Source organism: Rhinopithecus roxellana, chromosome 3, assembly GCF_007565055.1.
Source record: "Rhinopithecus roxellana isolate Shanxi Qingling chromosome 3, ASM756505v1, whole genome shotgun sequence".
NCBI classification, from domain to species: domain Eukaryota; kingdom Metazoa; phylum Chordata; class Mammalia; order Primates; family Cercopithecidae; genus Rhinopithecus; species Rhinopithecus roxellana.
In genome coordinates, this window is record NC_044551.1 from 31,659,877 (window position 1) to 31,671,945 (window position 12,069).

General features: G+C 41.8%; 1 protein-coding gene across 3 annotated transcripts in view; it reads right to left on the bottom strand.

The window, feature by feature from the left end:
* SOX30 (SRY-box transcription factor 30) overlaps window positions 1-12,069 on the bottom strand; it is a 71,158-nt gene that overhangs the window by 16,971 nt on the left and 42,118 nt on the right. Inside the window, exons 1-3 of one of the 3 annotated variants that reach the window (XM_010363409.2) lie at window positions 7,794-9,126; window positions 5,377-5,616; window positions 3,358-3,537 (exon numbers count right to left, since the gene is read on the bottom strand). In XM_010363409.2, coding sequence (XP_010361711.1) covers window positions 3,358-3,537; window positions 5,377-5,616; window positions 7,794-8,760 — 1,387 coding nt within the window. In that variant the 5' untranslated portion in view covers window positions 8,761-9,126. Of the gene's footprint in view, window positions 1-3,357; window positions 3,538-5,376; window positions 5,617-7,793; window positions 9,127-12,069 lie in introns of those variants that run through there. The other 2 variants (XM_010363410.1, XM_030926614.1) reach the window with 2 other exon arrangements.

Consider the following 12,069-nt stretch of genomic DNA (forward strand, 5'->3'; position numbering starts at 1 on the left):
ACAGATTGAGATTTCGTCTCAAATATATATATAAATATAAACATTAAAAAAATTTTTTTAAAACCTCAAGGTAGAACTGAGAAAATTTTAGACAAAGTAGGTACAAATGGCTTCTGCCAGAGATTTTTAGCAAGTTAATATGACTTCCAGCTATTGAAACTAGTGACCTTGAGAACTCTAGCTTGGTGAGTCTATTATCTACACCTGAAATGGTGGTGAAATCTATACAGTATGATATTAATGCGCAAAGCTTGCTACAGAAAAAGAGCAAATTGTTTCTATATGAGAAAAATCACATACCTCACTATCTTGGTATCTTTCTTCCATGGAAATAAAGCAAACATGCTTGAAAAACAAAATTATCACTTCATATTTAGAATATGAAATTACTTGAAACAAACAAAAAAAGTATATAAACTAACATCTGCACATTACAAGATATTAAAATTATGATTCCCCAAGATTATAGCACACAAGAGATGTGCTATAATCTGTTCTAAAAGCTTCACAAATGATTTAGAATATTAAATATACAGTGAAATTTCCAAATTTACAAGTGATACTGACTTCTCTAAGTAATATAACGCCAAGTTGATGAGAACAATCTATAAGAATATATTTCAAAGCTATATGATTGGGGAATAAAATAGCAGATAAATTTCATGATTTATTATTAAGGTGTATATCTTAATAATTCCCAAATTATGCTTATAAGATAATGTTCTTTGTTTATCTTTTAAGATGCAAGAAATAATTTTGTTTGTTTTTAGAGACAGGGTCTTGCTATGTTGCCCAGGCTGGTCTCGAATTCCTAGGCTCCCAAAGCACCAGGATTAAAGGCATGAGTCACCACAGCTGGCCCAAGAAATGAATCTTTACTGACACTACATAGCACCAGAAATAAGGGATACTGTAAAAAACAAAACAAAAAACTAAGCACAAACAAAAAAATAATTGTTGTCTTAGATCTGATTACTGTTGTGCATAGCTCTGAAATGCTTCCTATAATTCTGCCTACCATACTTAAATACAACATCATGGAGAAAGAACCCTGCCAACATTCGAAAAAATTTTCCAGTTTCTACTCAACCCTTATCTTTGCTCAGAATGGCATAAAATATATCAAATGTCAGCTGCTTCAAATAAGAACACTGTTAATTCTATTTCTGGGAAGAGAAAATATGCAGAATTTAACAGTTGGTAGAAGCAGATGTAAGTGAGGTCTTGGAAAAAGGGATAAAAAGAAGAAACTTATATTATGAAAACAGAAATCATAACATAACACAGGCTGGGCATGGTGGCTCACACCTGTAATCCCAGCACTTTGGGAAGCCGAAATGGGTGGATCACTTGAGGCCAGGATAACATGGTGAAACCCCATCTCTACTAAAAATGCAAAAATTAGATGGGCATGGTGGTGTGCACCTGTAGTCTCAGCTACTCGGGAGGCTGAGGTGAGAGAATTGCTTGAACCCAGGAGGCAGAGGCTGCAGTGAGCCAAGATCGGGCCACTACACTCCATCTTGGGTAATGGAGCAAGACTCTGTCTCAAAAAATAAATAAATAATGTAACAGAAAAAACAAGGTAAGCGAAAAAAGTCATAATTAAGCCTGTGTTGAAATACAAGATTAAAGAAGTCACTACCAAATAGTGAAGACTGAGAGTCCCTGACTGTGCTAGGAGAGAACAGGGCTATAGGATCAGCTTTCTGCATCTCTCTCTTGAGTCTAGACATCTGGAATATAGCTTGTTGCTATCAATTGCTAAAATGATACATTAAAAACAACAACAACACTGAAAATGCCTAAAATTCTAATAAGTCAGTTTCCAAGGCATCTAAAACTCTCAGCTCATATGGTTGGCTTTATTACCAGAAGGATTTAAACAGGTTAAAAAAAAAAATAGAAAAAGCAGGTTTAAGCAGTCTTAGTAGTTTCAAGAATGTGGGCCAGGTGTGGTGGCTCACACTTATAATCCTGGCACTTTGAGAGGTCAAGGCTCAATCACTTGAGCCCAGGATTCAATACCAGCCTGGGCAACATGACAAAACTCCATCTCTAAAAAAATACAAAAATTAGTTGGGCATGGTGGTGTGCACCTGTAGTCCCAGCTTGAGGTGGGAGAATCGTTTGAGCCCAGGAGGACAAGGCTGCAGTGATCTGTGATCCCGCTACTGCACTGCAGCCTAGGCAACAGAGTAAGACCCTGTCTCAAAAAAAAAAAAAAAAAAAAAAAAAAAAAAAAAAAAAAGTGACAGCAAGCAGTGAATGTATAAAGCTCTCCTTTAAAAATGGTTAAAACATGTTCTGGGGGCCAGGCATGGTGGCTCATGCCTGTAATCCCAGCACTTCGGGAGGCAGGGCGGACAAATCACCTGAGGTCAGGAGTTCCAGACCAGCCTGACCAACATGGAGAAACCCCATCTCTACAAAAAATACAAAATTAGCTGGCTGTGGTGGTACATTCCTATAATCCCAGCACTTGGGAAGGCTGGGGCAGGTGGATCACCTGAGGTCGGGAGTTCCAGACCAGCCTGACCAACATGGAGAAACTCCATCTCCAGAAAAAATACAAAATTAGCCGGGTATGGTGATACATGCCTATAATACCAGCTACTCAGGAGGCTGAGGCAGGAGAATTGCTTGAACCCGGGAGGCGGAGGTTGAGGTTGTGGTAAGCTGAGATTGCACCATTGCACTCCAGCCTGGTCAACAAGAGTGAAAACTCTGTCTCAAAAAAAAAAAAAAAAAATGTTCTGGAAAAACAAACCAATGATGGATAGCCCTATAACAAGTTATTAAGATATTAGCTTCTCAATTTTTGGTTCTCAAAATCAATAACAGGAATGTAAAGAACTCAGAGGAGACATTTAGAAAGATTAATATAATGAACCAAACAAATATTTGTTAGAAAATAGATTACTTCCACTGCTTTTCTAGAGCAGTGAGAGAATGGTCTCAACAAATCAGTATCATTACTAAGTTCCAGGACAGGATGCCTCATACCCCATTATCAAGACATTCTTTTATGCTGTTAGTAAAAAGACTCTCCTTTTTCCTATTGAATTACCTCAGTCATTTCCTGCATTATCTGCCTAATCTATGGGTCCATCCTGATTTGCTTAAAAGGTCTGAGGTTTTACACATGGATTATTTGCCACTCTGGCAAACCAAGTGTTTTGATCTCTACTGAAATTTTTCCTTCTCCTATTTAATGTTCTCACTTTCCCTCTTCTTTTTTTTCCTTAATATTGTTGTTCCAAATTCTTAAGACTAACAGAAAGAAAACTTCAAACTTGAGGTAAAATTTTCTTGCAGATATTTAAAAAATAGTAATCTACGATAAAACTAACTCACCAACTGGATGAGTGATGGGATTCTGTAGGCTGGGAATTACCACAGAGCATGTAGGTGAGCGATAAGGATAAACTGTTGTAGGATTTGTAGAGATGATATTCTGTGTGGTACCAGAAAATACATTGGAAACACTTAGAGGGAATCGTTTTCGCTTCCCTGGACGAGGCTGATAAACCCAACCTATAGAAGACAAAATATGTTTAAATGTGTAGCCTCTATTTAGCCTTTAAATAATTTTTTTCATACTAAAATGCAAAGCACTTTAAAGTGTTTTAAAAACAAATTATTGTCTAAAGTATCTTTTCCAGTTCCGGGATATCATTTCAGTGAATGACTTCTCCACTGTGTATTTTAACATACATATCCAAATAGCTCCTGACTAGCGACCAATGTTATAACTCATAATTGAAAGGAAGAGGGTCATTTTTTTTTTTTTTTTTTTTTGAGACGAAGTCTTGCACTGTTGCCTGGACTGGAGTGCAATGGCGCAATCTCGGCTCACTGCAACCTCTGCCTCCCAGGTTCACGCGATTCTCTTGCCTCAGCCTCCTGAGCAGCTGGGATTACAGGTGCACACCACCACACCTGACTAATTTTTTGTATTTTTAGTTGGCCAGACTGGTCTCGAACTCCTGACCTCGTGATCTGCCCGCCTCGGCCTCCCAAAGGGCTGGGATTACAGGCGTGAGCTACTGCGCCCACCCAAGGGTCAAATGTTTTATAACCAATGACACAGAATGAATCTGTAGTACAGTCAACATCAAAACCGCTGTACTTGAATCCCAAAGCCTTTCCTCCACCTTATCAAACAATGCCTCACTATGACATTATTCATCTCCTCATTTCCTCACATTCTGTAAGATACAATTGTCTATATCTTACAATGCAATAGTCACTAATGATCAGTCACTATTTCTTTTTTTTTTTTTTTGAGACGGAGTCTCGCTCTGTCGCCCAGACTGGAGTGCAGTGGCAAGATCTCAGCTTACTGCAAGCTCTGCCTCCTGGGTTCACGCCATTCTCCTGCCTCAGCCTCCCAAGTAGGTGGGACACAGATGCCCACCACCATGACTGGCTAATTTTTTTTTTTTTTTTATGTATTTTTAGTAGAGATGGGGTTTCACTGTATTAGCCAGGATGGTCTCGATCTCCTGACCTCGTGATCCACCTGCCTCGGCCTCCCAAAGTGCTGGGATTACAGGTGTGAGCCACGGCACCTGGCCAATCAGTCACTATTTTTATGCCTAGTTCAAGAAAAGCCACTCTCCTAAACTCAGCAATCTCCAAGTCCACAAATAACTCAATTTCTTCCAAAGTCAGACCAGTGGAACTATGGCATTTGCAGCCACTGTGTAATCAGAACAATCACTGGTTCCCTACAGGTGCTGCCTCTGACCTTCATTCCTAGAACCTCTCTCCCAATATTTCAGAAAATAGTAAGTTTTGTCCCACCTTGCACAGACATGCTGGCCATACTTGTATTTTCCCAAGCTTAATCCCTGTGTTCTCACTGCTAGGGAGAAATCGGATTTATTTCACACTATATCATGACAGGGCTAAATCTGTCAATCAGAAGGCAGGACTATGTTCTGACAATCATATGTTAAAATGGAATATGGTGACAATCCCTGCATTCTCATTAAGTGTAGACTGCATTTTTTTTCTGTTGCTGTCATTTTAACACTTCTATAGTTTACTTGCAAAATTATAGCCTAAAGCTTTCGAGATGTACTTTCATTAAATTTATATCTATCTAAATCAAAATCACAATGGAACCGCTTGCGCTCTGATTTGTATGGGTTGGTGAATATGAACTCAGATATCCCTTTGCTTGGTTCCATTTAAGGAAACTCATGCCCAGTGCGTCATGTCAATTGTTGTTATATTAGTCATTCTTCTCTTTTTTGTACATACCAGAAAAAAATTATACATTTTTGTCTTTCAAATTCAACCTACCCTAATCCTTTAACTAAATAAATTCATTTAAAAGAAGTAAGAGGCATTATTTCATTTGATTACCAGGAAATTCCTCTCTGTGCTTTTCTTTAATCTTTTGTGCTTCATCGTAATAGGGTTTCTTTTGTTCTTCACTAAGTTTGTTCCACTCTAACCCAAGCTGGACACTGATTTCTGCATTGTTGGCTGCTGGGTTAGCTTTGGCTAGTGCTGGTCGGTGGATCCTTGCCCAAACCATAAATGCGTTCATGGGTCGCTTCACATGACCATTTCTGTCCTTACTGAAGGGAGTGTCTGGTATGCCTACATGACAAAAATTAAGAGGCTAAATTAATGTGTCACACACACACACAATTTTAAGGTAAAGTGCACCTCCGTCTATACTTATTTTTGAAATAGGTGGAGGAAATGCACACTTCAGTATAACCAAAAAAAACATGCCAGTATTCCACAATTCCTTACATCCCCTGAACTCGCCATTCTGAACTGTAGTTTAGAATGACTCCTTTTCCTCAAAGAGAATAATACTGTTGAAGATACTGTGGAAATAATCACGTTGAAGAGAGTAAATTGTTGGCTTATTACTTCTTTGATCTGTATTATTAGTACCTCTAACAATAATTAACATTTAGTTTATTTACCAATAAAAATATTCTATCATTAAGGGACAGGAACCACACATTACTTACTCATGACTATAACTTAGCTAGGTAGAGGTTCTCTAAACATTCACAGGAACTCATCTACATGCTGCTTTTGTGTCCTTTCAAGCAAAAATATTTATCAAATTATAATACTATATTAGTTGTATTTCACTATGAAGCTGAAGCTCCCACCAAGTGGAATCATCAACACTAGTCCTGTGTCCTGGGAGAAGATGAGAGAAAACAATAAAAATAATTTTTTGGGTCGGGCCTGGTGGCTCACGCCTGTAATCCCAGCACTTTGGGAGGCCAAGGCAGGTGGATCACGTGAGGTCAGGAGTTTGAGACCAGCCTGGCCAACATGGTGAAATCCCATCTCTACTGAAAATACAAAAATTAGCTGGGCGTGGTGGCTCATGCCTGTAGTCCCAGCTACCTGGGAGGCTGAGGCAGGAGAATCGCTTGAACCCAGGAGGTGGAGGTTGCAGCGAGCTGAGATCATGCCACAGTACTCCAGACTGGGCAACGGAGTGAGACTCGGTCTCAAAAAAAGTTTTTTGGAAGTCACAGAAGGCAGATGCAATGGCTCACATTTGCTTCTGACCTTCGTTCCTAGAACCTCTCTGCCAATATTTCAGAAAAAAAATGAGAGGAAATAATAAAAGTAATTTTTTTGAAAGTCAGGGAAGGCAGGCACAATGGCTCACACCTGTAATCCCATTACTTTGGGAGGCCGAGGCGGAGGATTGCTTCAGCTCAGGAGTTCGAGATGGGCATCTCTTTTTCATAAAATAAAATTTAAAAGAAGAAAGTCACGGAGCCAGTTGAAATTTCAACAAAGGAAGCTACCAAATTCACATCTCTCATGTATTTTATCAAAAATAACCGTCCATAAATTTATATTTTAGGATTGCCTGATATATTAAAAATTCCTTAAAAACACTAAGGATGAAATAAGTAGTATAAAGAAAGCTTTCCCTTTCTTTCCTTTAGAAAACAAAAATCTAAAAAATACTAAAGAGAAAAGCAACAGAGTGGAGTGGAGAGGAAGAATCAACACAGAAAATTTAAAAAAATAAACATAAAGAAAATATGAACCAAAGATTAATATGACTTTCCAAGATGTTCACCGGCAAAGTGTTCTGTGTGAACTAAATTGTAAAATAAGAATTTGCTAACTTTATATCTGGAAATACTGGATAGAAATAAAAACATCTATTTGTACTTGTTACCGCTGCGACTAGTCATTTCTTTAAAAACAATATTTATGCCTTATTCTACCGTATTATTTTCAGTATTTCTATAAGTCCTTACCTTTCAGAGGAATAAACACTAAAATATTACATCGAATCACGTACTGTTTTCTGCTAGAAGAATGTTTATTGCTCATTTTTAAAGATAGCCTCTATAATGGGTATAAACTTTCCTATTTAATTATAATCACTTTTTTCATTAAACACCATTACTTCTATCTTGACACATATAAAAGTACTGAGCTATTATAATATTTTTAATCTTGATTATTTGTAGCATATAAACTGAGGGCTCTGTGCTGTCTAGAAAATACCTCTATTTTTGTGTACAAAAATTAGTCCTATCTAAATACTGGGCCTTAAAATCGATTTTTTAAAAACTACTTGAGAATCTTGAAGGCATTCGTGTATTCTACTGCTATATATACAAGTCGATCAGAAGTGGTACCTGTGCAGACTCTGCCCTGAAAAGAATCAGTTCCATGACTTTACTTTTGTAGTTTAGACTTGGGAACTGCTGACAAAACAGCTATGGGCAACACAGGTGCAGTTTTGAAAACCCTTCTCCCCTGCTGTCTAATACCTGCATCTGAGGGCAACACGGTGAGCGGGACATCTTTGGTTTCGATTTTTACAGAAGGCTCCAGTAGGGACTGCATTTTAATAGGCACTGGTGTAAGGGGGACTTTGGTCAATCTTATCAGCTCTGAAGGCGGAGCTCCCTGAAACTGGATGCGGGCCCCAGGGGGGACCGTGTCGAGAGTAAAAGGGATCCTGAGGTCTTGCTGGTGCGGCCCAAAGGCACCGGACGTTGGGGCCAAGATGACCTCTGCGCTGCCATGAACTAGGCCATTGGACGCGGGCTCTGCGCCGAGCCTGCAGTCCTCGAGGAGTCTCTCAGGTTCCTCCGTTTTGATCACACCTTCTCGGATGGCCGCCGGGCTTTTGCCTTCCCCGCCTTTCATCGAGTCTCTCATGACCTCCTCGGCCGCCAGCTTGCCCTTCTCGTTCCCTCGGAAGTAGCCGAGGGCCGGTCCGGGACCTTCCAACTTTACCACCCTGGAGGCTCTAGGACAGGTCTCGACGCCCCCACGAGGACCCAATGACGGGTCCAGGCCGGGCCCCAGCTCCTGCTTCTTGGCCTTGAAGTGCAGCGCCCCGGGCTGCACCGGGTGCAACTCCGGCCTGGAGGGGGCGCCCTCGCACGCTGACGGCGGCGGCAGGAGCCGAAGGTCGGGCCTGAACTGCAACAGCCGCGCCTGCGCGGGCGAAGCAGCGGCTTCCTCTTCCCGGGCCTGAGGCTGTGGTAGCAGCAACACTTGCTCTGGCTTCACCTGCAGCAGCCGCCGCACCGCGGGCTGTAAGCCGGACGCCACGGACTCCCCGCACGACGAGGCCAAGGTCGCACTGGCGGCCACGCTTAGTGTGGGAGGCGACGGAGGGGGCTCCACGGCCCCTGCCCAAAAGGTGGTGCCCCCGACCGGCAGCGGGGGCGGAGCGGGATGCAACGGGCGCTGTTGCGGCGGCGGCTCCTGTCTGGCTCTCTCCATGGGGGAGGGGGACGCCCAGGCCTGGATTGTGAGCTCAGCCGTTTGTTGGCGACCTTCCCCCTCCCCCTTTCGGTTAAGACCCCTGCAAGGCCTTTGCTACCCAGAATCATACGCGGTTCAAAACGCAGCTGTCTGTTTGGGCCTCACCAATCACAAGCGACCGATACCCCCGGAGGGCCAATCACAGGCGGGCTTTCCGGCTCTTCCCGGTTCCTACTCTCGCCTCGTGCTGAGTCCTCGAATCACCTGCTATGGCGGAAGCCGCCGCACTTGTTGCCCATTTTCTCTGACTCTCCCTCTCTTGTGGAGTTCTCTCCTGGCCGCGTTGTCTTTAGTTATCCCTACCCCTCCCGGAGCTGCGACAATGGCGTTGCCCAGGAAACGCTGCGCTTCCAGGCCACTGACGTCCAGGGAATAAAGTCTTGCGTCACAAGGCGAGCGACGCCTTGTGGGCCCGCTCTGTGCGGCATGAGTAATCTGTCGGCCCTGAGTATCACCAGGGCTTTTGAATCTTTGCCAAGGAAGAATGGTGAAGATTTTGCAACTTATCAATAACCCATTAGCTGATCTTGCTGGGGAGGCTCTTCGACTTTGTGTGATTATTGTGCAAAAGTTTCAGTTAATCACCAGGCCCTGTGGTCCTACTTCCAAAATATTGTACATCCCAAATTCGTCCACTGTTTTGTGTTTCTACCTGCCATTATCCTGTTCCAGGCTCCCACCATCTTTCACTGGGATACCACCTTAACCCTGTACATAGTCTCCCTGCTTGTCACTCTTGCCCCACTACAATCCAGCTGCCAGTGATCTTTCGAAAACGCAAATCTAAGGTTGCCACACTTTTCCTAAAGCTTTCCATGGCTCCCCACTGATCGTGTGATGAAAGTCTAAAATTCTTAGCAAAGCCTTAAAAATCCCCCAATGGCTTGGGATCTAACCTACTACTACTACTACTATTAGATTGGTGCAAAAGTAATTGTGGCTTTTGCTCTTAAATAGTTACTGAGTCTTTGGGTTTCAGCCACATTGGCCCCCTCATCATTCTCTTTCTACTGCGGAGTCTGTAAACATGCTCAGCGTGCTACTCTTTCCTTTGTGTCTCCTTAATTCCTCCTTCCCATTTTTCAAATTGCAGCTCAACTGGGACTTCTTCAAAGAAGCTTTTACTGACTCTGAAAATCAGATCAATTAGAATTTTTATGTGATGATTCTACTGCCTCTCTCACTTGACTATAAAGTCCTTGAAGTCAGAACTGTTTGTGTTTTGCCCAACACTGAATCCCCAATGCAGACCATTGAGCCTGGCATATAGTACTCAATAAATACTTGTTGAATAAATAACTGAATAGCAACTGTGATAGGGTAATAATAAAATAGTAATAATCACTACCTGTGTTAAGGGCTTACTCTTATGCTAGACACTGTTCCAAATCCTTTCCATGTTTATGATTCTCCTTTTACTAGGATTGTGTTTATTTCCATTACACATCACCAAGAAAAACAAAAAGAAATCCTGTATTAACATTTGTTGCATTTCTAAATGACATTCTGGCCAAAAGCTATAGTTTATCTTGACGTAGATGATTTTTGCAATCAAGACAAGTTATCACTCAAAGAAAACCACTCCAATTCATTGTCTAATCCTCTGGTAACAAATGTGGTCAATAGGAGTTCTTACACCTGGCAGATAGACAAGGGCAATGGTTTTCAAACTTTTATCTCAAGAACTCATTATATCCATAAAAACTTGAAGATCAAAAAAAAGATTTTGTTCATGTGGATTTTATCTATCAATATTTACCATGTTGTAAATAAAAACAAATGTTAAAGATCATTACCAACTCACTTAAAACATCAACAATAAAACTGTTATGTGGTAACACGTTTTCATAGGAAAAAAATATATTTTACCCACATTATGCTCACAAGAGAACAAAGTAAAAAGAGCAAATATTACATTAGGATTATTATGAAAATAGTTTTAACCTAGCCGACTTTGAAAGTGTCCGTCCCCATACCACATTTTGAGAACCACTGTACTAAGGTTTAAATGGGAGAGGCAACTGTATGCATGAGCAAAAGCTGATAAAAGAGGCAAATAAATTAAGTTGTCAGAGGTGTGTGAACCAGAGCAACTCCATCTTGAGTAGGTGCTGCGTAAAATGAGGCTGAAACATACTGGGTTGCATTCCCAGACAGTTAAGGCATTACAAGTCACAGGATGAGATAGGAGGCTGGCACAAAATACAGGTCATAAAGACCTTGCTAATAAAACGGGTTGCAGTAAAGAAGCTGGCTAAAACCCACAAAAACTAAGATGGTGACAAGAATGACCTCTTGTCGTCCTCACTGCTACACTCACACTGGCAGCATGACAGTTTACAGATGTCACTGCAATGTCAGGAAGTTACCCTATATGGTCTAAAAAGGGGAGGCATGAATAATCCACCCCTTATTTAGCTTATCATCAAGAAATAACCATTAAAATGGGCAACCAGCAGCCCTTGGGGTTGCTCGGTCTATGGAGTAGCCATTATTTTATTCCTTTACTTAATAAACTTGCTCTCACTTTATGGAGTCGCTCTGAATTCTTCCTTGTGCAAGATCCAAGAGCCCTCTCTTGGGGTCTGGATCTGGACCCCTTTCTTGTAACATCTTTCTGGTGACCCAGATGGGATTATACTGCGTAAGCCCGCAGTAAGTGGCAAGGTCCTATAACATCTTTCTGGCAACTATGGAATGGACTCTATTATGGAAACCCTGACCCAAAGGCTAACTTTGGGTAAGTGTTGGGGTCCGGTAACGTCTTTCTGGTGAACCCTAAGGGGACAATACTGACGAGACTCCTGACTCAAAGGAAATAGATTACAGCACTGATTGGACAACTTTGGGTAAGTGGTGGGGTACCCAGATAAAGAATGGGATTGGGTTAGAGGCCCAACTTAAGAGGGTTAGAGTCCCTTCTAAGATTTAGGGGGCTAGAAGACCCTCTCGGTAAAGTCCCTTTTGGCTAAGAACAGATTCGGCATTACAGGATGTTAACTTCTATTCTCCTTGGAATAATTTGCCTTGTACTCTTTGCTGACGGATGTGGGTGACAGGGTTAGGCAGGTACAGGATCATGGGACATGAGGAGATTTTTCCTCCCATAAAGGGAAAACTTGAGAGCCGATGGGACTGCTGGAAAACATCCCTTCACTACTGAGAAGTGACCACCTGAACTCTTCACTGTCGCTGCAATGGGTGGGTCTTTGTATGGCTTTCCTGAACACCTGGCCTTCCCCACCTTGCCTCAGGCAATGCTGTCGT